The sequence below is a fragment of the Mus caroli genome, chromosome 8 (genome assembly GCF_900094665.2).
Source record: "Mus caroli chromosome 8, CAROLI_EIJ_v1.1, whole genome shotgun sequence".
In the NCBI taxonomy this organism is placed as follows: domain Eukaryota; kingdom Metazoa; phylum Chordata; class Mammalia; order Rodentia; family Muridae; genus Mus; species Mus caroli.
Genome location: NC_034577.1, coordinates 95,850,219 through 95,877,331, shown reverse-complemented (window position 1 = coordinate 95,877,331; position 27,113 = coordinate 95,850,219). Strand labels below are relative to the sequence as shown.

The 27,113-nt window shown below is 44.5% G+C and overlaps 1 protein-coding gene and 1 pseudogene across 4 annotated transcripts; both read left to right on the top strand.

Annotated features, from left to right (window-relative positions):
* Nucleotides 1-4,945: 4,945 nt before the first annotated feature.
* LOC110300204 (acylcarnitine hydrolase-like) lies at nucleotides 4,946-11,478 on the top strand. 4 transcript variants are annotated; one of them, XM_021170287.1, is made up of 13 exons: nucleotides 4,946-5,021; nucleotides 5,573-5,777; nucleotides 5,896-6,034; nucleotides 6,681-6,814; nucleotides 6,903-7,161; nucleotides 7,911-8,009; nucleotides 8,299-8,449; nucleotides 8,512-8,516; nucleotides 8,573-8,638; nucleotides 8,875-9,019; nucleotides 9,427-9,564; nucleotides 10,433-10,505; nucleotides 11,292-11,478. In XM_021170287.1, the coding sequence occupies exons 1-13, from the start codon at nucleotides 4,946-4,948 to the stop codon at nucleotides 11,476-11,478; spliced, it is 1,677 nt and encodes a 558-aa protein (XP_021025946.1). The 4 variants fall into 4 exon arrangements, with proteins under 4 accessions (XP_021025946.1, XP_021025947.1, XP_021025945.1 ...); XM_021170288.1 differs by lacking the exon at nucleotides 8,512-8,516 and having other exon boundaries at nucleotides 8,299-8,439; nucleotides 8,561-8,638; XM_021170286.1 differs by lacking the exon at nucleotides 8,512-8,516 and having other exon boundaries at nucleotides 8,299-8,461; nucleotides 8,580-8,638.
* An 11,208-nt stretch (nucleotides 11,479-22,686) lies between these two features.
* The window catches only part of LOC110300283, a 6,759-nt pseudogene continuing 2,332 nt past the window's right edge, over nucleotides 22,687-27,113 (top strand).

The following is a 27,113-nucleotide window of genomic DNA, read 5'->3' as shown; positions in this document are numbered from 1 at the left end:
TCTTTTCCTGAGTTAGAGACCACTGATTCAGCCACACAGGCTCATCACGGATCCATGAAATTTTATCTGCATATAATTCATCAGCGGCCTATATAAAAATGCTGCCCATTCCATTTTCCATCCATGATTAATTTTACTTTCATCTTCCCCAAGATATTTCTTCCCCATTAGGAGAATGGCAAAGAGGAAACAATGTAAGGTTGAAAAGTACCCACTTTGTCTCCACATTCCCATGTCAGGATTTTTGAACTTTGAGCTACATTAACAGCTAGTCCCAATCCCACCAAAGTAGAGATGGTATGAACTACAGGCCATGTCCCAGGCCAGTCCTTTCCTGCAATTCAAGACCTATCTGTTTCTGTGTCCAATAATCCTTTGATATTTTTTCTTTCTACTTTTATACTTTTTAAGGGTCTTTGTACAGAAATTTCCTGGGCCCAAGCTATCACTTCTGTGGAGCCAAACCCTTCATCCCCTCTAGTTTGTTTTGATATTGGATTTAGGACGTGTATTTAGGGAAGTAGTATTATCTGAGCTACCTGTTGGTTCTTATATAATTGTATTGTTTCTTTTAATGGCCCATCATAATTTTTGCCTCTCCCTGGAAATCTGAATCAATTACTCCAGGAAGTACTCCAATTTTTTTCTTATAATTTGAACTTCTCGATATTATAAGACCAAAGGTGCCAGATTAGAGTGACCCTTTAAATCCTATATCTTCTAATTGCACTTCCTTATAAAGAGAAAATATGCAATCTTCTTCTACTGCAAGATCTAATCCTGCACTTCCTGGTGTTGCTCTGGGTAAGCTTAAAATGTTAAACTCAGGGGCCAGAGAATTCAGTTTACTTGCATCTTCCTCTGTTCCCTTTTTTGCCCTTTTTAAATTTCAGGGTGGAAGGCATGCCCTCACCCCATTTTTTATCTCCTCATCTTTCAGAGGGTTTCCATCCTCATGAAATTTCGATTTACATTCATTCCTTCAATGCTTTCTTTCCCTCCTTACTCCGAGGACCTAGAGGTTGGTTTTTCTTATTTTTATTCTTTGAAGTCTGCTCTTCTTTTTTACAGTCACAGCTTGTATGTCCTTGTTGGCTACAAGAAAAGCATGAAACATTTTGGTTTCTTCCTTCTTTTAAGTTCTGAACATAGGGGCAAAAATGTTGCTCTTGCATTACTGCAGCTTAGGCCATACCCTGGACCACTGCTGATGAGGCATGTATACATGCTTTGATGGAATCTTGCACAGTCCCTATTTTTCTGATTGGTCTAATTAGTTCCTGACAGAGAGTATTGGCGTTTCCCATGCAAGTTGTTTTAATAATATGTCTGGGCCCTCAGAGGGAGGAAGCATCCTGCCTAGTGCTTCTTCCAATCTAGCAATAAAGTCTTCTTAAGAAAGGCTTCCTTTCTCTGGGAACCATGAACTGACAATCAGTACAAAGTCATAAAATGCTGCCAAAACTCTTCTTTGAGGTTTTAACACCTCTACTTTCTAACACATAACTGAAGACTGCCAGGAACAAGCCTCTGTTCGTGGACTATGAATGTCACATATTCTTACCTTCTTGCCGTCTTCATGCAATGTCTGGTCTCTCTATCAAGGAATCTGCAACACTCTGATGAGGTCCTATCCTTACCTGAAAAAGTATTTTTTAGAAAAAGGAGAAAGAAATCTTACCTGCTTCAAGTCCCACGTTGCAGCTCCATCTGCCACTGACCACCCCAGTCGAATATGGGAGTCCCTGGGATGTGGGTTCTTAAGGCTAGGTGGGTAAGGACAAACAAGTTTTGTCAGCGATAACAAACAGAAACAAGCACAGAGGCAGTTTGAATCTGAGTGTATTTTGCAGCTCCCAAACAAGGGTTTTTATACATAAAGAAACAGGTATTACAACTCTGAAAACCTGTGTTCAGTGAAGTGGTGAAATAGAATGGATATTGTAATAATCATTTGGCACAGTAAACTACAGAATTATCCAAATATTACAACTTCAAAACAGGTGTATTCAATAAAGCAGCCAGGTAGAACGGATATTATTATAATCATCTGCTACAGCAAGATACAAAAATCATCTATGGCTAGTGGCAAACTTCCAAGAACAAGTTAATGAAATTTTATGATCAGTTACTGTTTAACATCTAGTTCCTGTTTTTCTGTAAATCTTCAAAGCATAAATTTGAACTGTTTTATATTCTTTTTATTTAAGGCTTTCTTAAACAATATACCAAAACCTACTTCCAATGACATATGTGCAGCCATATAAAATTTTATTGTTGGGAAAGTTTTCATTCATCAATGTTATCTTATACATGATTTCTAAAGTAAAGTGGTGAGAAGAGGGTAGAAAGGATGGAGCAGCAAAAATGGCTAACCAAGCTGACTAACCTATCACCTCTTTATTTACAGGCTGGAACTCATCCAGACCCATCAGGACCACCCACACTGGACAGGTACAGGGTAGATTTGTCTACTTGGAGGGCATCAACATGGACGTCCACACCTTCCTGGGAACTCCCTTTGCCAAGCCACTGCAAGACCTCTGCAGTTTGCACCCCCTGAGGCCCCTGAACCATGGCGGAGTAGTATGAGGGGTAGGACTTCTCCTCTGGCCATGTAAGCTCTAGGGCCAGAGGACTTCAGGCCCTGGGATGGGCTAGTATTCTGAACTCTGGCCCAGTCTGCAGTGGCTCCTACTTCTCAATCCTACATCCAGTTTCCCTTCCTTATGGATTTCCATATATATTTTCCAAAGGCCTTGCTGAGATTCAAAAATGGAAAAACCAATGCCCGTCTCTGGGTTCAGTGCTTGGCACCCAAGGGGAACTAGCCTTGTGTACTGAGATAGGAGCAGAAGTACACTTGTCTTGAGATCCAGGCTATGTTATTTGTCTCTGACAGAGCCCCTGAGTTTAATGGCAGAGGTGGAAGACTTGTAAATACTGAGGTAGTAGTCTACAAAGGACTGTATTCTCCACAATGTCCCAACCTGTAAGCATATTTGGCGGAGGGACTTCATTGCATTCTATTATTTGCCATCCTTCTCCACCCTTATTCCACCATAATCCCTTCCAATCCCCCTCCAACACTAAGTCAGAGAGAAAGGTTAGAAGGAAATGAGGAACATAGATCTTTTTAGACCACTTCCTCCTGATTAGGGTTATAGAGTGCCTAGGGGCAAGTCCAATCTTCATCATCAGGATATCTCTATCCAGCAATCCAGCAATCCAGCAATCCAGCAATCCAGCAATCCAGCAATCCAGCAATCCAGCAATCCAGCAATCCAGCAATCCAGCAATCCANATCCAGCAATCCAGCAATCCAGCAATCCAGCAATCCAGCAATCCAGCAATCCAGCAATCCAGCAATCCAGCAATCCAGCAATCCAGCAATCCAACAATCCAGCAATCCAGCAATCCAGCAATCCAGCAATCCAGCAATCCAGAAAACAACAACCCAGCAATAGCAAGAGCAGTAAACACAACAGCCCCAGCCATAACCTAACTCCAGCACACAGGTTCCCCACCTGTCAAGATCTACTATCTTTCATTCTCCATTCATCCCTTACTTGCCCCCCAGCAATGCCCATGAAATGTCCATCGAGTGTGGCCTGGGAAGATTGCTCAGTGGGAAGGACTGCCAACTCTGACTCACAACCTGAATTTAATCTCCAGGACCCACATGGTAAAAGGAGACAACTGACTACAAGTGTCCCTTTACTTCTACATATGTGTCATGGCACATGAATGCCCATGTATGCATGTGAATGTGCACATACATGCACACATATACACACAATGATAAGTAAATATGAAAAATTAAACAATATTTGCAAAGTAGATAGATGATTGAAGTTTTCTTATAAGGATTTGGCCATGAAAGTAGCCACAGTATAGAAGTGGATAGAATAGGAAATGAGGACTTTCATGCAGAATTACCGTGTTTTGATTAAGGCTACCATGACTTAACAGGGAGGGTATGTATAAATACTAAAATCACTATAAGGGGCAAGGGCCTCTGAGTCTTGACAGTACACAGGAGCTTGAGGATGGAGGTCAAACTCAGAGCTTCTGGCTTTACACACCTCTCTGTCTGTGGTATCTTGACTGTGTACCTACTCACAGGAACCCCATGGCTTCTCCTGTTACAGCAGCTTTATGCTCCCTGATCTTCATTCCAGTATTTGCATTGGGTTGATGAATATGACAGGGATCATGGTGACTTCAGGTGAGGACAGGGCTCTTGGTATCCCAGAGGGGCTTCAGAAGCCACCCTACAAGTCTTTGTTAGGATCGCCATTGCCATGATGAGACACCATGACCAAAAGCAACTTGAGGAGGAAAGGGTTTATTTTGCTCACAATTCCATATGACAGTTCATTGTGAAAAGCAGTTAGAGCAAGCAGGAACTTAAGTAGGGCAGGAACCCAGAAGCAGGAGCTGATGCAGAGGTCAGGGAAGAATGTTGTTCACTGGCTTCTTCCTCGTGGCTTGCTCAGCCTGTTTTCTTACAGAAGGTAGGACCACCATCCTGGAGTGATATTATCCACAATGGGCTGGGTCCTCCTCCATCAATCATTGATTAAGAAAATGCTCTGTAAGCTTGCCTATAGCCAAATCTTGGCTATTCTCTGAGACATTTTCTCAATTGAGGCTCCCTCCTCTCTGATGACTCTAGCTTGTCTAGCACTATACCTTTCTAGGGGGCCAAGGAAAGAACAGAAACTTCAGAGGTGGCTTTGCTCTGCCTTCTGGCCATTTGCTTCTGTCATTTAGGACTAGTCAGTGAAGCTCCCTTTCAATAAGAACTTTGTTCCACCCAATAAAACTTCTACCTGTGTCCCACTAGGTTAATTTCCTGTCTGGGTAAGGCCTATATAATCTGTTTCCTGTTGTTGAAACCCTGTCACTTGTAACAGCACAGACTCAGGTCTAGAAGTCTATCATGCTACCAGATAGACTTCCCCACCAGTTGAATGCTGTGGTCTGTGGACTCCTGCTTCTCTTCTACCATGTACAGGGTAAGACTCCCTAAGTGGGAAATGGGGACCAGGATCAGAGTTGCCCAATTCTGCTGAGCTGGATGGAGGCTGAGCTTGCAAGATGGAAGACACCAGGTAAGGAAGAGATGATAGGGTAGAGATGAAATAGGAAAGTGTATAAAACACATGCCTCTCAATGCCCCACAAAAGAGGCTCTAAAGAGTCCTGCCTGGGATGCAGGTCAGGAGGAAGAGAATAGGAGGGGTGGTTTCCTCCTGTTCCCTCCTGTGTGTTCCCATAGCTGTAGCTAGCTTTATCACTGACCTTGGATGATAATGACAATGGTGATACATTTGTGCTGCTATGCTCTCGATGTGTTACCTCTTTGGTGAACACTCTGAGAAGTGTCCTGGTACTCTTCAAAAGGACCCTGGGAGAGGTCCCCTGATGTAGAAGTTAGGGAAAACCCCACCCCTACATTCCACATTGGAACTGAGAGGCCTTAAGAGCTCTTCCTCACCTACTCTGGTAACAGTGTAGTAGCAGCTACCTGGGAAGAACCAATCCTGATGGCATCTTTCCACCCACAGGCCAAGACTCAGCCAGCCCCATCAGAAACACACACACAGGCCAGGTGAGAGGCAGCCTTGTCCATGTGAAAGATACAGAAGTTGGTGTCCACACCTTCCTGGGAATCCCCTTTGCCAAGCCTCCTGTAGGACCACTGCGCTTTGCACCTCCTGAGGCCCCTGAACCATGGAGTGGTGTGAGAGATGGGACATCCCACCCTGCCATGTAAGTCTTAGCCTCATGAAAAGTAACAACAGAATTGACTGCAAACAAATCCAGATTAAGAGTGTGGTTTTTCACCCAATGCATATCTCTTAGAATAAAGATCTGTCACTGCCATCAGGTGTCTGCAGGATATTGATGGACTGAATTCAGAAAATCGGAAAATTAAGATGAACAGGTCTCCTGTCTCTATGTCTGAAGACTGCCTATATCTCAGCATCTATACACCAGCCCATGCCCATGAGGACTCTAACCTGCCTGTGAGTTTAAGCCATGGTCAACTGGGTAGAAGGAGAGGATTTCTTTCTGAGGCAGAGTAGAAAGGAAACAATAAACTGAGCCTCTCATCAGTGTGGACTCAGATTAGAGTAGTCCCCTATAGGTCCAAGAAGGGCTTTTCAGACATAGTAGGCAGCTGAACCCTGGATGTGGGGCACAGAGAATTTGAGTTCTGAGATGTCAGAGGCTTAGATCGTTGATCTACCAGGGACTCATTCTACCAACTTGAGCCCACAGCCCCATTCAGGCACTCAAGGGCAGAACACCAAGGGCACTCCAATTCCTAGCTTTGGAATATCTGTTGCACCAATGAGATTTGATGATGCTTTTGAATAATATCCAGGAAGTGACATTCATAAAGACACCTCTTTTAATCCCACTTTTGAAGGTTCTGAGATGATGGCACTACTTTGTATCTAGAGCTACAAATCCCTAATAAGATCCTCCAGTGAGGAGAGAAGGGCTGGAAAAATTCTGAATGGACCAGAATAATCCCTCTGTGGCCCAGGTTCAGAATTCTGTCTGTGTGTGCACCTGCACAGAGACAGAGCATTTGATTATCTAATAGGTGGTCCAGTGAAGCTTGGGATGTGAAGGAGTCTTTGGGCATTATCCTGATTTCTCCAGGTGATGGTGTGGATCCATGGCGGTGGGCTATGTTGGGGCATGGCTTCCACGTATGATGGGTCCATGCTGGCAGCCACTGAAGATGTGGTGGTGGTCACTATCCAGTACCGCCTGGGTATCCTGGGCTTCTTCAGGTGAGCCTGGGGCTGGATAAGGCAATGGGGGCTTTACATTAAACATAAATAGGACAGCTCTGTGATCCATGTCCCTTCCACTTCTCAGCACAGGAGATGACCATGCCAGAGGCAACTGGGGATACCTGGACCAAGTGGCTGCCCTACACTGGGTCCAGCAGAACATCGCCCACTTTGGAGGCAATCCTGACCGGGTCACTATTTTTGGCGAGTCTGCAGGTGGCACAAGTGTGTCTTCACATGTTGTGTCCCCCATGTCCCAAGGGCTCTTCCATGGTGCCATCATGGAGAGTGGGGTGGCCCTGCTGCCTAACCTTATCTCCAACACCTCTGAGATGGTCTACAACGTGAGTACCCTCTACCATCCCAGCCCTGAGCAACACATCCCTCACACAGCAGAACTCTAGCATTCTTTTCATTAGAAAAAAAAGCATAAAACACAGGAAATAGCTTTTCCCCATTATTTTCTGAGAGGCTTAAAGGCTGGAATCCACTCCTGTCTGCTTTATTCATACTGTGTGTACTATGTGGCCAGCAAGAATATACTCAGTGGCTTCCATTATTAGTTTTAAAAAAAATGTGTGGGCTGGAAAGATGGTTCAATGGGTAAAACTGCTTGGAATGCAAACATGATGATCTAAGTTTAAATACTCAGAACTCATAGAAGGGTTAATATAGTAATATGGGTCTATAGTCCCAGTGCTTCTATGGCTTGATAGAGAGCAGAGACAGGAGAATTCCTGGAGTGTCCCAGGTCAAGTACCATGGTATAGGCTGTTTCAAACCAAGAGACATTGTCTCAAGCAAGGTGGAAGGAGAGGATTCACACACACACACAAGTTGTGGTAGCCACACACATCCATGCACACAGGAACACATACATCCATACAGATGAGAAAGGGAAAGAAAACAAATACCATGTGGATAGAACAGTCTTTCTGACTATCACCTCTGAGCAGCAGAAATGTAGTAACAATTTCATACTTGTTCCAGTTCACACATAGCCCACTTCCTCAATGGCATCTAGATGGTCAATTGGGAAGACTCTAGTATATGCCTTAAAGGATGAGACAACTCCTGCCTGCTCCCTTTACAGATGGTAGCCAACCTTTCTGGATGTGAGCCTGTGGAGAAGGAAGCCTTGATGCGCTGCCTACGAGACAAGAGTGAAGAGCAGATGCTGGCTATTAACAATGTGGGAAGAATTATGTCCTTAGAGGATGGGAGAGAGGACAGTGTGGGAGAGCCAGTTCACACCATTCTAAACAAACTCACCTTTACACCTTTGTGTCTTTTTAGTTCTGGGTGCAAAATGAACAGCAAGATAGGCTAATCTAGGTGTAAGATCTCGTCTAGGGTGGGAGTGGGAGGTGGATATGCATCCTGAGATAAATTTAAGAAACTGGAAAAATGGTTTGGGTAGCTCAGTAGGCACTGGATACCTATGGGTCTGACGTTCAGCATTGACCTTTAAAACCTCGTAGGTGTTCAGGAGCATCCCTGGTGTGGTAGACGGGGAGTTCTTACCCAGGCACCCCTTGGAGTTGTTGGCCTCTGTGGATTTTCACCCTGTCCCCAGCATCATTGGTATCAACAGTGATGAGTATGGTTGGATAATTCCCATGGTGAGACACAGTTGCAAACTCTGGGAAGACTGGGGCTCATATTGTGGGTGGCAGAAACTCAGAGATTTGTAGAATCAGTATTTTACAGTATTTTACACTTATGACTACCCTCGTATCCCAGTTCAACCCTGAGAGCACCATGAAGGAAATAAACAGAGAGACCATGCGGGCTTTTCTGAAGAGCACAGCAGTACAGATGGTGAGATTGTATAGGTTCTCCCCCAATAAAGAGGGCCTTCCATTTGCTCCGCTCAGACAACAACCCCTGAAATAAAGATTGCTATATGTGTGTGTTTCTGGGTAGGCTCATTCCAGAGCTTGCAGCTATGCTCCTGTATCCTATCTCATTCAGGGCTCCATCTCTCCATCTCAAGACTGTTATTCCCCTACCCAGTGGTCTGCCTAACTTCAGTCTTTCTGATGTCTCTGGTATAGATGCTGCCTCCTGAGTGTAGTGATCTGTTGTTGGAGGAGTACATGGAAGACATTGAGGACTCCAAGACCCTCCAAATACAGTTCAATGAGATGATGGGGGACTTCACATTTGTGATACCTGCTCTCCAAGTAGCACACTTTCAGCGTGAGTACATTTATATAACAAGGCCAGGGGAGAAGCTCTGAATTGTGGGTTCTAGGTGAGCTCTGTAGTGTCCAGGCCTGAATCATGTCTTGATCAGGGCTTTATACCAGGCACTTGAGGAGGACCCTTACCAAAGTAAATCCTTATGTCTAGTGTAAAACAGTAGGATTTTATCTATGTACATGTGAGGAAACATGCTAGTGCTGTGCACCAACTTGCCTAAACAATGTGGGAAGGCTGAGTTAACAGTTAACAGGGTTTTCCCATTGGCTGTAACCTAGCCTGGAGCTCCCAACTCAACTGACATAATTCCAGATAATTTTACACCAAGCCATCTTTGCATAAAAGATGAAGCAGAATGTCTCCAGGGGAAAAGCCACTGCGTCACAATGTATCTTCACTCCCAGGTTCCCGTGCTCCTGTCTATTTTTATGAGTTCCAGCATCAGTCCAGCTTCCTCAAGGATATGAGGCCACCTCATGTGAAGGCTGACCATGGAGATGAACTTCCTTATGTGATTGGATCCTTCTTCTGGGACATGGAATGTAAGTCGTCTTTATTTACTTTTCGTGAACCTCAGACAGCCCTAAAAGAGTTCCCAAAAGAATAAGTTCTCAGTCCAGCTAAGGAAATCAAGGCTCTGGGAGAGGACAGGATCAAGTGCACACACAGTTCACAATGCTATACTAGAGTTAGAACCTGGATCCTTCCCAGTCTAGCCTGTTCTAGAAATCAGCCACCAAACGCAGACACTATTGCATAAACCAGCAAGATTTTGCTGAAGGGACCCTGATATAGCTGTCTCCTGTAAGGCTTTGCCAGTGCCTGGCAAATACAGAAGTGGATGCTCACAGTCATCTATAGAATGGAACACAGGGCCCCCAATGGAGGAGCTAGAGAAAGTATCCAAGAGCTGAAGGGATCTGCAACCCTATAGGTGGAACAACAATATGAACTCATCAGTACCCCCAGAGCTCATGTCTCTAGCAGCATATGTAGCAGAAGATGGCCTAGTCTGCCATCATTGGGAAGAGAGGCCCCTTAGTCTAGCAAACTTTATATGCCTCAGTACAGGGGAACGCCGGGGGCCAAGAAGTGGGAGTGAGTGGATAGGGGAGCAGGTAGGGGGAGGGTATAGGGGACTTTTGGGATAGCATTTGAAATGTAAATGAAGAAAATATCTAATAAAAAATGTGGGAGACAAAAAAAAAAGAAAGAGCAAAGACACACTTGAGCAAAAATGAACCTTGGAAGATTCAATTAGAGGCTTGGATGGATCTTGGATCCTGGATGGTATTGGAAGGAGGAACCAGGCTTTGAGTTCAGGGTCAGGTTACAGTTGGGATGGTGATTGTAAGCTTGGGTGGACAGCTGCAGCGGGTTGCAAAGACCTTGTTTTCTCTCTGTCTGCAGTTGAGCTCACTGAGGAGGAAAAGCTGCTAAGCAAGAAGATAATGAAGTACTGGGCTAATTTTGCACGACAAGGGTGAGAGGATATCCCTCCCTCAACCTCCTCAAAAATGAGTCCCCATCCAGGTCTCCCTTTGTGATGGCCTCATTACCATGCACATATCCTTCATTACCTGATCGAATCTCTCCTACACAAGATACATTTAGATAGACACTTTATATATGCTGGCTACTGTTCCTATCACTGTGATCTGGTGGGTAGGCCACAGTTTATAGAACTTTAGATATTGCCTCTTACAGGATATCTTATTTAGGGTTTTCCTGCTGTGAACAGACACCATGACCTAAGCAAGTCTTATAAAGGACAACATTTAATTGGAGCTGGCCTACAGGCTCAGAGGTTTAGTCCATTATCATCAAGGTGGCAGTATGGCAGCATCTAGGCAGGCATAGTGCAGGCACAGTGGAGAGTTCTACATCTTCATCTAAAGGCTGCTAGTGGAAGACTGACTTCTAGGCAGCTAGGATGAAAGTCTTAAAGCCCACACCCACAGTGACACACCTACTCCAACAAGGCCTTGCCTACTTCAACAATGCCACATCTCCTAACAGTGCTACCCCCTGGGCCAAGAATATACAAACTGTCACACAAGGAAACACAAAACAAGTCTGGTAACCTTACCATACACGGAGCAAGCACTACTGGGTGACACCTACGTCCTTATAGAAGGACATCTGCTCTGACTCACATCAGTCCTCTTAACCCTCTAGTCTGCTTGGACCACTGCGCTGACCAAATGAGGGGATCAGGCTTTGAATCACAGAGAAATTCACTCTTCTTTACTGGGTGACATATCCACAGGAACCCCAACAGCGAGGGGCTACCCTACTGGCCTGTGATGGACCATGATGAGCAGTACCTGCAGCTGGACACCCAGCCTGCTGTGGGTCAAGCCCTGAAGGCCAGAAGGCTGCAGTTCTGGACCAAGACTCTGCCCCAGAAGATCCAGGAGCTAAAGAGTTCTCAGGACAAGCATGCAGAGCTGTAGCATCCTGCATCAGGAGAGGTGTGTAGACTTGAGTACAGGTAAAGTAAGCTTGAGATTCCTAAATACCATTGAGGAGCCTGAGTTCCAAGCTTCTGTGTTTCTCCATAAACTAACATTCATGACAAACCCTCTGCATGTTACTTTTTACTCAAGCTGCTAGGCCATCTTTACTAGACCCACTCGATAAGTGCTTTGATAACATTGTAGAAGTATGAGCCCCCAAATTCCCCATCTCCTTTCACAGTCCACTGGGCCAGGGCTTCTTTTCTCCTCTCCTCTACTCAAAGCTGAGACCCTCTGCAAATGAATCAGAAGCTTTAGGGACTACTGACTCCGTGTAGTGGGCCATGCAAATTTCACATCCTCTCTTAACAAGTTCATGTTTTCTCATGCTTACAAGTGGCCAATAATAGAGCTAATTATCTAGAGTCTCATTGCCTTTTCAAATTCAGGCTGCTCTTTCAAATAGAGTGTAAACTGCAAGCTGGGTTTTGTGACAGATATTTTGGCCTCAGATATTCAGAGAGTGAGATAGGAGAATTACATTAGCTTAAGAGTTCCAGTCTAGTGTAAACAATATAGCATGATCCTCAAAGTCGTATAAGTTGAGTAACTTATAAACAACATATATATGATACATGTACACATATATACAACATATATATGATATATGATACATATACACATACATATATAGTCAAATGCCATCAGATTTGCTATGAGGCAAGAGTTGGTTAGTTACCTAATGATCACACCCTGTGTACTCTCTAAATCAGTGTTTCTCAACCTTCCTAATTCTGAGACATTTTAATACAGCTCCACATAGTCTACTGACCCTGAACCATAAAATTATTTTTGTTACTACTTTATGACTGTAATTTTGCTATTTTTTTAAAGATTTTATTTATTTCATTTATATGAGTACATTGTAGCTGTCTTCAGACACACCAAAAGAGGGCATCGGATCCCATTACAGATGGTTGTGAGCCACCACGTGGTTGATGGGAATTGAACTCAGGACCTCTGCAAGAGCAAGCAGCCAGTGCTCTTAACTGCTGAGCCATCTCTCCAGCCTCAATTATGCTATTGTTATGAATCATAACGTAAATATCTGATATGAGATGGTCTTAGGCAACACCCATGAAAAGGAGTCCACCCTCAAGAGGGTCACAACCCAGAGGTTGAAAACCATTGCTCTAGATAAATGTACAAACAATGGCACTCTGGATCTTCTAACGGTCTTAACTCTAAATACTCCCATTAGGGAGTAGGTTTCAGAAAAATCAATTTGAGCTGCATAAGCTTTAGACAGTAGCTATCAGAGTTCTCTGGAGCCAACAACTGAGGATATCAACTACCCAAGGAATACTGTATATATTGTCCTTAAATATGATCTCTCATCTATTTCTTCACTTTCTTGGGAAACAGGACCGTTCCTAGGCTAATCAAGCTGAGACGATAGTTAGGGCAGTCCCAGAGGTCAGGTCTCAATGGGTTTCTCAGTTGCCTGCCTTCTCAAGGTTGTTCTTGTTCCTAGAGTTTCTGAAGTCTCTGAAGTCCACGCTTGCACGAATGTATCATATTTGTTGGATGGCCCTGCAATGAAGGCAGTCCTGGTGTGTAATGGAGGGTTCCCGTTCTCAGCAGGGCTCCCTTTCCTCTGCCCGGTCTTATCCAGAGACTGTTCTACCACGCACAGGTGCTTGCCTTATCTAGAAGATGGCCCTGTACAAAGCTCTCTGCAAGGGCTGCATGGTTCAGCACATAAGTCCCACTCAGTCCTTCCCACTGTATGATAATTAGGTTCTGTGTTATGACCAATCAGCCCTTCCCACCTGTAACCCCAGAAATCCTGAGGAAAGTCACGTAGCTAATGGCCAGATTACAGGTTCAACTTCCTCTCTCTGGATAGAAACTTGTCCAGCAGGTTCACAGCATATCCCTCTTCGTGTAAATGAAATATTCCCACCCTAACAAATAATGTACTTTCACCCTGGAAATCCCTACCCACTTCCAGAGCTTTACATAGTGCTTATTCACCCCTAATAAAGTTGAGCTGTCTCACTGAAGCTGATCCCAGAAGCCAATCCTTCTGTTGGTACTCACACCATACAAACCCCGCACCCTACCCCCATCCCCACTCCCTTTGTCTTTGTGGACTCGTGGCCAACAGCCCCCAGGGGAGAAGGGAGTGTCACACACATCTGTGAAGATGTTTGGTTGTGACATGAGACCTGGGATGAGGTGAGAAAGATAAGAGGTCCATTTATCTATACCAGAAGAGATTCCTGTCCTGGGCTCCCTGAGGTCTTCTCTGACCCCCAAATTCCATCATGCCTCACACACAGCTTTACTTTGCTGTAGTGTGTAAACCACATGCAGTTTGAGAACACCGTAGCCATATCATATCATATCATATCGTATCATATCATATCATACATAAAGGAATCATTTGCGACTGGCTGCTTTTCCGCCTCTCCTATATCTCCCTGAAAACTCCTGACTCCTTGGTAAACCCCTACTCCAGTCTTCCTTGTGCTTAATTTCCATTCTTACTGTTCTGTTGCTCTTAATGTTTTCAAGCCCACTAGTGCAAAGTCTCTTGTATTTTGTGTTCTTTACAAAGACGCCAAATTGTGCTCAGTCTGCTTTTGTTGTTGTTGTTCTAGCAAATCTGTGTGGAGAAGGCTAGCTCTCTGGCCCAATGATTCCCTGGGCAGACCTGTGCTTCTACCATTGGTTTTTCCACCCACAGCCAAGTTTCCAAGTAACAACTCAGAGGCTTTGTATTTATTAACAATGCTTACAGTTTTTTGCTACATCATTTATTCTCTGATTAACATGTAACCCATTTAAACTATTCTTTGTATGCCCAATGGCTGCTTACCTCTCCTCAGTTTCACACACTCAACTACCACCAAGTACTGTTGGAAATTATTCCCAAGCCTGATTCTATCCCAGAGTTCCTATCTCTCTACCGGAACTCCCATTTTCTACTTCTTACTTTTTGCTAATAGGCCATCAACTTTTGATTGACAGATGATGCTTCCACACAGGACACAGAGATTATCCCTACATGTGCTGAACTCTTAATAACCCACTGGAGATTTCAATATAGAAATATGATTCATAGATACTTTGAAAACATAGCACCTAGGGGTTCTCATTTCAGTCACTAAATTTGAAACCCACTGAAAGTGTCTCTACCCATTATATTTGTAGTCTATTCCCTGACCCACCCACCCACTCCTGCTTTCCCAGCCTGGCATTCCTCTATACTGGGGCATCAGGCCTTAACAGGACCAAGGGCCTCTCCTCTCATTGATGTCCCACGAGGCCATCCTTTGCTACATATTTTACTGGAGCCATGAGTCTCCCCATGTGTAATTCTTGATCACCTGATAACGGACATACATACTGAGTTATCAGACATCAGATGGCAGAGGCCCTCTCCATCACGCTAAGTGCCTTCTTCATTATGGAATGTAGGTACAATTCACACCCTTCTTCCATCTAATGTGTCTGATAATTTCTTGGTCCTGGCTTTGCTGACCCTGTTGTGATAGGTCCGTGTGCTTCTACAGTCTCGACCATTGGTAAGCATTTATGGTGGCACCCTTGCTACTTTTAGGAGTAAATTACCACTCTGTGCTTTGTGGATGGTTCTAGACAGAGGGTGTTAGTTAGCAAAGGCAGATTGTCCTCCCTCCTCAAAATACAGGCACATGCTCCTTGTACAGTAGAGTCTCTTGGTGCAAATGGCAGTCTGGAAAAGCCCTGTTCTATATGGTATGGAGTAACAGACTTAGGGCAGTGTGGAGATAAACCTGGTGGAGGAGGAAGTGGGATGGAGAGCGAGTTGCCACAGGCTCCTGAGACTTGAAGAGTCCTGACCTGTGCACAGTATGTGATCTGACATGGCACCACCCGGCACACTGGGGAGACAATACAAAGGACCCAAGGCCATAGTGGTCGCTGCTTCCCTTTATATAAAATAACATCTATATATAAAAATAAAATCTATATATAAGCTCATCTAATAAACAATAAAGTTAAATTTGCCCTCTGATGCTGGTCTCTGAATCCCGGGCATTGTTATGGACTCCCACTTCCTGGTCCCTGTTTCCACAGCAGATGCCTAAGCAGGGGACCCCCTAAACAGGAGACCCCTCACATTTTGCAAGCCGGAAAGTGACCTCTCCAGGCATTATGGGCAACTCCAACTCTCAGCTGAAAGTGTTAAAAGGAATCTCGGAGACTAGGCAACTTAGATTGTTTTCTGACAGGCAATTAAACAAGTTTTGTGACAAAGTCTTGGATCTTTGCCCCTCGGCTGATATTTGTGAAGGTGTTGCCACCCCTCCCAGCTGCCACCCTGATAATGGCTTCAGAAACTCACTTGTCAAATGGAGAGGGAGATGATGACTCAGGCGAGGTGACCTTCTGTAAACAAAATCAAGGCTTCTTTGGAACAGTCTCACCCTTTGCCTACAGATAACAGCCAGGCTTTGGGAAAGTCTCCAGCCATGTCTATAGAGATGGGAGCGTCTCCTGCTGTGTCTGTAAATGAACCAACATTGACAACACCTCTCCTGCCCTGGTAAAGGAACAGCTTAGCCAAGAGGCTTTTCCCCTTCTCCTGGATGAATTGGAAAACGGAAGAGACCGTGAATCACCTCTTCCGCCTTGCAGACGTCTGGATTGTACACAGCCCAGGAAAGATACAAAGACAGGAGCCTTACCTATTTCTAGGTCATACCATCGCAGCTGATAGTATTAAACCTCCAAAGCTTCCATTCACTTTCCCCATACTTACTACTCTAGCATTCATGCAAACCTTTCTGGGAAACTGGGCCTGGATCCACCTAGTTTACCTACCACATCTGGGCAATTAGTCTCCCACCTTTCAGTTCATAAGGAGACCTAGAATGGCAGAAGATGTCATCACAGTCACCTCAGAGGCTAGAGAAGTCCTCAAAATAGTTAATGATGGTCAACAGGCCTGCAGATTTGACCCTGCTCTAGAGCTCTAGGGATAGGTTTCCCAGCAAGCCCTCCCTACCAGAGCTGTCTTTCAGCCTCCTGACAGGATCCTCTATTGGAGTCGTCTTGCTCACTCCTCTGCACCCACAATAATCCCATATATAGATGGCATTTTCCTTACAGCTCTTAAGGTGCTCCAAATGGCCCTTACAATCCTTAACAGATCTCCCCAAATACGGGTATTGCAGCTTTCCCAGAAGGCCTAGCACCTAAGCTCCCACCCACCAGCCCATGTGTTTTTAAACAAATTACCAGGGAAAATTAATCATTTTCCAAGTCATAAACTTTCCCATTTCGCTCACGATGGATGTGTCTGTACCAGCCAACTGTCAGAACAGCCTATCCCTAAGGCAGCCATTGGCTTTACAGACACCTCTAAGCCTGCCTTTGGGTATGTTATTCACCCATGCCCCGCCAGGAAACAAAAAGCCAATAATATTTAAGCAAACTTTCACAGGTCTGTGCAATTAGGAGAGTTGCTAGCCGTCCTCTCACTGTTCGGATACTGGCCAGACCCCATTGACATATTTAGTGATAATCAATATGCAACTAACTAACTAAACGCTTACTTTAGTTTCCCTCAAACCCACTTAGGGGTCCTTATATCTAGCCATGACTCAACTACAGACTCTGATTAAAATGTACTCTGAGCCATTTTATATACAACATGTTCGGTCCCATCGTAACCTCCTTGGATGCCTCACACAAGGGCAATGAGGAAAACAGATCACCTAGTGACATCCTTTCCTGCTTCACCACTAGATCTGGCTTGAGCCCTACATTCTTGATTCCATAATTCTGCCATGTCCTACACACGCTGTTTCCCAATTGATATCAGCCTTGTGTAAGCATCTGTACTGTCTATGGACCACTACTGCCCTTGGGACCCCTCCTGCCAAATGTAGGGAACTCCTACTGCCTAAGGCCAATGACACACATTCCAGAATTCTGCCACCTCAAATGTGTACATGCATGTAGTGACACCTATTCGTCTTACATCTTTGCCTCAGCACAACCCAAGGAAAATACAAAAAATGGTCATTGCATCCATGAAAATGGCAATGTTATGATGGGTGTGCCCTTTGCTATAAAAATCGACAACGGGCCCGCACAAAGGATCAGGAATAGGCCACTCCACTGGAAATACCTCACAACCCCCAAGGACAAGGCATAATAGAACAAGCCTACTTATCCCTCAAAAAACAATTAAAGAAGAGGACATAGGAGGTCCAAGGGCTAAGCCTCAGGACAAATTAACAGATGCCTTATTTACACTTAATTTTAAAACATTGACAAAGAAGGCCTATCTCCTCCTATAAGCACTGGGGCGCCATGCTCCCCGCATCACCCCTCTACCCTTGATCTACTAGAAGTATCATCCAACCAACACCTGAGAGGGTGTGACAGGCCCCTCTGCTAATCATGAGATAAGGGTTCTTTTGTATTTTCCCAGAAGGGGCTAAGAAACCCATCTGGGTTCTTGGCCAATCCATCAAGCCCTCTATCACTGAAGACCCAGACAGGACTGATGGAACCTCTGAGGACTGCGTTGCAGCACCTCTCATTGAGTGTTAGGAATTGGTTCTAATGCTGTCTCAATTCAATTCGGCTCCCAAAGGCCAAGGTCCCAGATGCTGAGTGTCTCTGCCCCCAGCTGGATTTGATTGGCAATAAAGAATTGCTGTACAGCCAATGGCTGGGCAGGTAGACTGAAACAGGACCCTTAGATTTGCGTGGGCAAGGAACCAAGGGAGAAGAAAGTGAAATCATCATGATTCAGAGGGAGAATGGAGCAGATTTAGAGCTGAGGAAGAAAAATTACCTGAAATGTAGGTGGAAAGGGAAAGTAGACCCATGGGAGGGGCTGCCCAGCAGGTAACAGGGCAGCAAAGTTAAAAGTAGATTTAGAAGGTGTACCAGAGGGAAAGGTATGTTAGCTGGCTGGAGGGTTAGAACCGCCCAAACATTAAGATAGTCGTGGCATATGAAAATTAAACTAAGAAGTATGTGTATCTTTCATTCATTCGTTAATCTAAAGAGCTCTTGGACAGGTGCAGCAGGCAGTTTAAATAATTCACCACTACAGATGGCTCCAACATGGTAGGTAAGAACTCACTTTTTAAAACTATTTAGAAATTGTCCGATGGAATATACACATGCCATGATATAATTTAGGAGTGAGGGCTGGGGGGGGGGGAAGAATTGGTTTCTCAGTGAGCTGAAGCCTAGCACAAGCTGTGAAACTAGAACAAAGGAACACAGCCACCACAGAGAGCCTCAGCTAAGAGAGGCTTGGAGCCCCTGCTGTGCAAAGAGGCTGGTTGGTTCCCTGACTGGGCCCTGGGAAGAAGGCAGTGAAAAGCAAACAATAAAAGTTACCTGCCTCCAGCCACCAGAAAAATAAAGGATAATTTATAGATTTTGTTTTAATTGTTTTTAAGGGTAGAAGGGAGTATAGTGGTAATTGTTTAAATGGTTTTAAGTATATATGGGATAAAGAAATCCAGGCATTTAGTCTCAAAAGTAAGAAATAAAGGCAAGGAGAGACAATGGAAGGAATGAAAAAAAAATGCTTTAAAAAAATTTGCAAATGTCTACGCCAGGGCAAAGTCTCAGGATCTTTTAACATGGTCTACACAGGATTTCTGGGATTGTCTAGCCTGGTGTGACAAAAATCAGAGCCTGGAAATAGACTTATACAGTAAGTACAATGGAATTTAATTAAAGTTAAATACATAGATGGTTAAATATGTTGAGGCATTTGGTCTTAAATTACAGATAAAAGAGCAGGGGCTAGGTAGAAAAAACTTACCTCAGGCAAATAATAGAAATTTATATTAATTCAAATTATATTCAAAGAAAAAGAAGTATATACCCACGGAGATATCCTCCATAGAAGGGAGTTTACATAGATGTATAAATAACTTAGGCCGTGCTCTCATGTAGAACAAGGTAGGAAACAGTGAAAAAGCATTGTCTCAACAGATAATATTTGTTTAGGTTGCTTTAATTGCTTTGATTTGCTTTAATTATCAAAATACATGTGGTGATGAGTTTGGTGGGTGTATTAAAATTCCTCTGGGAGAGAGGTCACGATATACCTTTAATAATTTCTGGTTACTGGAGCAAGGACGTGCTATTTTGGAAGAGAGACTCTGTATTTGTGTTGACAAGAAAGGAGAAAAGGCTTTGGACTCCTTCCAGAGTGATATGGATCAGATATGACAAGGGCAGACCCCCTGAGACGCTTGGCTACAGAAGAGAAAATTTTGAGAAAATCAAACAGGACAGGTAACTGGATCTGCTGATTTCTCGACATGGGAACAGCCCCGTAACTGGCTCGGAAATAAAAATGTCTCTAGCCAAAACTTCAGCTAAAATTAGGCAAGTTGGCTATGAAATCCTTAAGATTCTTCATGCTCTCCTTCATAGGGCATAAATGAAGATTTATCACAGTTGGTTATTGATCAAATTAACTCATAAAAAGACAGTTGTAGTTCACCTGCTCGAACAAGGAGCAAAATTTAATTGATCTTTGCACAATCTATACGAATATCCTAATGGTACTAAAATGTTGGTTGTGAACTTTATGTACTGCAGAATGTACAGCATTGGCAAGATTCACCCTCGGGGATGCTGGAGTGACTTGCTGCTCCAGCCCCCTGCTTTCTGATGCTGTCCAGAAACTTGCTTCCAGAACAGCTTCAGGAATGGCTGTTGATTTCAAATGGAGACGGTTTAACTAGCCTTTCAGACAGATCTAGCCAGAACTTTAGTCAAGCCCTGACCCTTCTAGGCATACAGAGACTGGATAACAGATGTTAAAGCTTTCTTAAGTCTAAGCAAGTTTTCTAACTTTCCTACCCCTCCCCACCCCTTTACAGAATGTCTTGTTGCCCCTATTCAGGAGGAAGAAGCCATGTTAATTTATGTTCATGACCCTCTGATTAGAAATGATGAAATGATTTAAAAACACCAGGGCCCTGGCTACTCTATCATAGAAAAGAAATCACTAGTGACTCATTCTGTTACTAATCGGTTAATTAATAGTCTTGGACATTCAACTGCCATCTTTGACAAAGGGCAGCAGTCCATATATGAATATGGTTTCTGTTGTTTTTCCCTATTGTTAATGAAGCTCTTATCAACACTTTGAATTTTTTTTTTTGCTACTGTTCTTTATTTGTTATTTTTCTGATCAATAATTTCACTTCCTTGTGCTAAAGCCCTGAAAGAAGAATTTCTCAATCATAAGACAAGGGTGTATTCAATTTTTAAAGAAAAATATCATCCTGTCTTTCAAAATGACTACACCATTTTAAATCTCCTCCAGTCATGTATGGGGGTGCCAGGTGTTCCATGTCTCTGCCAACAATGAATATACTAAATCGGTGTGGAGTGGTGTCTCAATGCAGATATTTCCATGAACTTTGAGCCTCTGCATTTAGACCTCTGTTTCAATGTCTGTCTGTCTGTCTGTCTGTCTGTCTGTTTGTCTGCCTGCCTGTTGATTAGACTTTGTCCCTGACTCCATCAACAAAAGAAAACCAGTCAACATTTTTACCATGTCTCTGGCCTCTGAATGATATTAAATGACCTTTGCAGAGGATATGGGACTTTCCTCCAGCTGAGCTACAAAACAGTTTGGAGTTAAGAAAAAAGCACAAGAAGTTTCAAGGAACATAAAGAAATTGACTGCTTGGCCCAGAAATTGGAGGAGGTGGAGACCTTTCAATCCCCAAAGTAGAGCATCTTCCAGGAAGGCCTGGGATCACAGATTGGACAAGCATATATTAGAGACATAACACTGTATCAGGGAGGCAGGAGAAACCAGGGCTGTAAAGGAAACCAGCAGTGCCAGGCTATGGGGGTGTATATTCTCTGGGATGAAAACATAGAGTCAAAGCCAAATCTCAGATACAAAAGACTACCCCAAGGGCTGGGCAGTGGTGGAGCATGCCTTTAATCCCAGCACCTGGGAGGCAGAGGCAGGTGGATTTCTGAGTTCGAGGCCAGCCTGGTCAACAGAGTGAGTTCCAGGACAGCCAGGACTACACAGAGAAACCCTGTCTCAGAAAAAAAAAAAAAAAAAAAAGACTACCCCATGTTGACTCCTATACCACTTCTTCCAGGAAGTCAAGTATGGCTAGTTGTAAACTCCTGGTTGTATATTCTTTGATATAGCTTACTAGGACTTTTAATTTGAAACTACTATCCTGGACATGTATACCAGAACCCATCAAAGTCAGATTGTGGTGGAAGTGGAGTGGGGTGGCCCTGACAAGGGGCTTAGCTGGTTAGGGAGTTTGCTGCCAAGAATAGCAATCTAATCTTAGTCCCTGAACCCATATGGTGGACAGATAGAACTGACTGCTTCAAATTGATTTCTGATCTCTGCATGTATGTAATGGAACCTGAGTGCCCATACACATACATACATGTACACAATACATAACTAAAAGGTAGGAAAGAGTAAAATGTTTGCCAGTGGGCAGTGAAGTTGATCTAAACATGAGCTGGCAATGTGAGAGGCCACATTGGAGGTGGAGGCGGAAGTGTCACAATTTCAGTGCCTTTATAACCTAATTGGGGGGGGGTGTATCTGTGATTCTAAGGTCACCATAACAGACAAAGGCCTCCAGTGTGGACTCACTACTCTGAGTATTGTCAGCACAGAGGACTCTTTAGGATGAAAGATACACTCGGAGCTCCTGCCCTTGTTCTCTTCAGCTTGGCATCATGACTGTGTACCAATTGACAGGAGCCCCATGGCTTCTCTTGTTACAGATTTCTGCTCCCTGGTTTTCATATCAATACCTACATTGGGATGGTGAGTAAGAGAGTCAGGGATCATAATGATTCCATATTGGAGGTCAAGGACCCTGGCATTCCAGAAGGACTTCAGATGCTATGTTGTGTCTGTCCAAAAGATCAAGGAAGGAGCAAAAAATTCAGAGGTGGCTTTGCCCTGCTTGCTGGCTCTTGGCTCCCTGTGGCTCCTGCCTTATCGGGTCTTCTACAGTAAGAACTTTGCCCCATCCAATCAAATGTCCACACCTACACTCCTAAACGTACAAATTCCTGCCTGGGCCAGGCCAATCTATTCTGTTTCCTGCTGTAAGATTCTCATCTGCAGCAGCACAGGTTTAGGCCTGAGGTTCAACCATGCCTTTCACTAGACTTAGTGATTGGCTGTATGTGGTAGCCAATGGGTTCCTGCTTATCCTCCAGCATGTGCATGGTGAGACTCTCTAGAGGACCAGAGGGGACATGAGTCAGAGCTGCTCCAGGTTTTCAGAGTCAGAGGCTGAGTTTGAGGATGGAAGGAACCAGGGAGGGAGAAGGAGCTGGTGGAGAATGACAGGTGACAGCATGCAGATTGCATGCTTTCTAATGTCCCACCAGGGCACACGGGGGTCAGAGATGTCTGAGGTTAGCACATACTGAGGAGACAACAGGGACAGAACAACAAGCAGGACATGTCCCTCCTCTGCATGTGCTTGTGGCTAGAAGTCCTACTGAACATGGATAATGACAATAATTCCTGCCTAATGCCAAGTGGCTCTGAGCCTGTCACTTTGTTGACTAGGGAAGAGTCCTGACAGATTGGAAGAGGGTCAGTGGACAAGGTGTCTGGCCCTAGGGAATCCAGAAGCTCTCATCTCCTCATCCTACTGCTGAACTGAGATGACCCAGGTTACCATGGTGTACCATGTACCATGGTGATGATGAGGTAGAAAGTCCCAAGTGTGGTGATAGCTGATGGCATCTCTCCACTTACAGGGCAGGACTCAACCAGCCCCATCAGGAACACCCACATGGGCCAGGTGAGAGGCAGCTTTGTCCACATGAAGGACACTAAATCTGGTATCCACACCTTCCTGGGAATTGCTTTTGCCAAGCCTCCTGTAGGACCACTGCGCTTTGCACCTCCTGAGGACCCTGAGCCATGGAGTGGTGTGAGAGATGGGACCTCACAGCCAGCCATGTAAGTTCTGGACTCAGGGGACTTCAGGCCTGTGCTCTGGGCCACACTGCAGTGCTTCCTCCACCTCAGCTCTATAGCAGTTTTCTGCCTATGATGAGGGGCATCTCCCATGCGAGTTCCTGATGAATGTGCTACGAATTAGAGTAGAACAACTGGGCCAGGCTGCTGGGTCAGAGCTTGGCACCTGTAGGGACTTAGTTGTAGGAACTACAGTAAGGAACATTGACTGAGCCCATTCTTCATGGTCCCTGTGACCATTCACTGTCCTTGTGCCATTGACTAAGGAACAAGCACACATGCTTCTAACTGGAGACTATGTGGAACAAGGAGGTACCTTATTGGTACTTGGGAGTGAACTGAAGAATGTCTCACTACCCTATGGAGTGGTACTGCCCACTAATTCCTATAGCTGCTATGTGGGCACAGTACCCCAATACCCAAGTATCTTTGTTCTCTTTCTATTGCTGTGATAAAGTATACTTACATAAGCAACTTAGTGAAGAAAGATTTTACTGTGGGTCACAATCCCAGCTTATAATCAACCGTAGGTGGGAACCCACAGAGGCAGAAGTTTCAGAGAACTGATCACATCACATGAATAATCAGTAACAGTGTTTGAAGGACACATGCATGCCTACTAACCTTCACTGACTCCCTCTATTCTTATATAAATCCAGAAGGCCTCTTCCTAGGGAATGGTGCCTCCTACCATGAGCAGGACTTCCTTTCTTCCATTTTCACTAGGTGTCTGCAGACAGCTATGATGAATTTAGAAGGTATGGAGGAGATGAAGCTGACCATGGTTCCTATGTCTGAGGACTGCTTGTATCTCAACATCCACACACCAGCCCATGCCCAGGAGGGCTCTAACCCACCTGGGAGTGCCAGGCTGTGGTCAGCTGGGGAAGAGTTCATTTTCTTTCCCTGGAAGATGGGAAGGGTCCAAATAGCTTTGAGCTCCACTGTAGTTTAGAACAAGATGAGTGGTGTTTCATTTTAAGGTTCAAGAAAGTCATGCTGAGATGCCTAAACCTGTGTGTGTGTGACTCGGAGTTCTGGCACTGAAAGATAAGAGGGTCAGGGTATTTGACTAACCCAGGAATTCCTCTATCAACTTGGCAGACGCACTCAGGATGGTAACAAGGGCTGAATACTGACATCACCCAAATCTCTAGCTACAAGTTATCTGTTCTGCCAATGGGAGCTGATGGCCATTCTGATTAGCAATCAGGAAAGCCCCTCAGGAAGATATTCCTTTCTTGTTTTTCTTAGATGGGTCTGAGGGTAAGGATGACCTTAATTTAGACATAGACTCATTAATCCATGCTGAGATTTCCTTTTGGGGAAGTGGGGATGCAAATATGCTCGCAGGCCTAAAGCACCCCATCTGTGGCTCACTCCCTGAGATCCTGAGGAGATCTGTTTGTAGGTCAACTTGAACAGAGCAAAGCAGTTGATAATTGAGTGGGCAGTCTAGATGAGCTTGGGCTGTGTGTGGGCCTCCTGGCATCTGAGTTTCTGTCTCCAGGTGATGGTATGGATCTACGGTGGTGCGCTGGTTGTAGGATCTGCTTCCATGAATGATGTATCTGAACTGGCAGCCACTGAGGAAATAGTAATTGTCATCATCCAGTATCGCTTGGGGATCCTTGGCTTCTTCAGGTAAGCCTGGGACTGGGCTGGGTAAAAGGGACTTAGTAGAACATGGGCAGCCAAACTTTCTTCTTCCTGCTGCTTCACAACACTGGAGACCAGCATGCCAGAGGCAACTGGGGACACCTGGACCAAGTGGCTTCCCTATGCTGGGTACAGAAAAATATCGCTTACTTTGGAGGCAACCGTGACAGGGTCACTATATTTGGAGTCTCAGCAGGAGGCACAAGTGTGTCTTCCCATATTCTGTCCCCTATGTCCAAAGGACTCTTTCATGGAGCCATTATGCAGAGTGGAGTGGCCCTACTGCCTGGGCTCATCTCTGACACTTCTGAGGTGGTCTACAAGGTAAGTGCCCTCAAGAACAACAGCCCCTACTTTGCTACTTCAGTCTTTGCCTCTGGGGCTTTGGTATTCAGTTAAGTGAATTTTATGTATGCTGAGCATGTTCTATGACAGCAAACCTCTATCCAGTGGCTTTTGTCTTTAGCAAAAAACCCTTATGCATGGTTTCCCAGTTTGTTGCTTATCGTTGTGATGATGACCATTGTAAAAAAAAAAAAAAACAACTCCATCACGAGGAGCAGGTTTATTTCAGCTCACAGTTTATAATCTATCTGGAAGGGAAGTACACAATCAGACATGTACCTGGAAAGGAGAATTGAATCAGAGACCAAGGAGCAACATGCTTACTGGCTTGTTTCCCATGGCTTCCTCAGATAGCTTTATTAAACAGCCCAGAACACTGCCCTGTGGGTCACTGCCCACAGTGAGGTGGGCTCTTCTGCACTGGTCATTTCTCAGGAAGATGCCCAGACCTCCCGATGAACCATTCTGATAGAGGCAATAGTCTTAGGTGAAGTTCCTCTTCCCAGATGATCCTGGCTTGTGTTGAGTTGATAAAAAGGAAATCTAAGAAGAACACATGAACTGAGGGAAAGGGTTATTGGGTAAACTTATTTGCTATGCAAAAGTGAGATCCCAACTTCAAATTCCCTGAACCCATACAAAGCTGATCATTTTCATATGTTTCAGAAAATGTACTATTCCTATGAAGATACAGGAATCAAAGACAAAGCATTCCCTGGGAGGCCAGCTACACTGGTGTAGAAAAATTCGAATAAGGAATATGGGGACACGTAACAGCTGGGAATGTTTCTCTGACCATTACACACAAAATGTGTTTTCATACCTATTGTTACCCGTGAGTAGCTCTCGAGCGCGCACATGTACACACACACACACACACCAAAACAACAACAAAACAATATGCAGGTAGCATGGTGTTTCCTACCTGTCACCTCTGAGTGACAGAAAATGTGAACAATTGCACTCACTCCTTTCATACACAACAAACACTAGGATGTGGTATTAAGTGGTAATGACATCTACTAGAGTCAAGGAAACTCTGCTCCCTGCTGGGAGGGATGAGCTAACCATTGTCTGTTCCATTTCCAGACAGTAGCCAACCTATCTGGTTGTGAAGCCACAGACTCAGAAGCCCTGATCCACTGCCTGAGAGCAAAGAGTAAACAAGAGATCCTGGCTATTAACCAGGTTGGGAGGATTGTGTGTCTTGGAGGACCTGATGAACGGGGTGTGGGATTTCCATCAATCACATACTACTCAAATGTGCTAAATAATCTCCACGGTTTGGTGTCCTTTCAGTACAGTGTGCAGAAATAACAAGACAAGCTAGTTGTGATTTCAAGTTTCTTCTAGAGTGTGCATAGACCCCTTGGATGAGATAGGATATAGGGAATTTCTTTGAATATTCATGGGCATTAGAATATTTATAGGATTGTTCTTCAGCACTGACTGTCAATGCTGTATAGGTCTTCAAGATGATCCCTGCTGTGGTGGATGGGGAGTTCCTACCCAAGCATCCTCAGGAGCTGCTGGCCTCTAAGGATTTTCACCCTGTCCCCAGCATCATTGGTGTCAACACAGA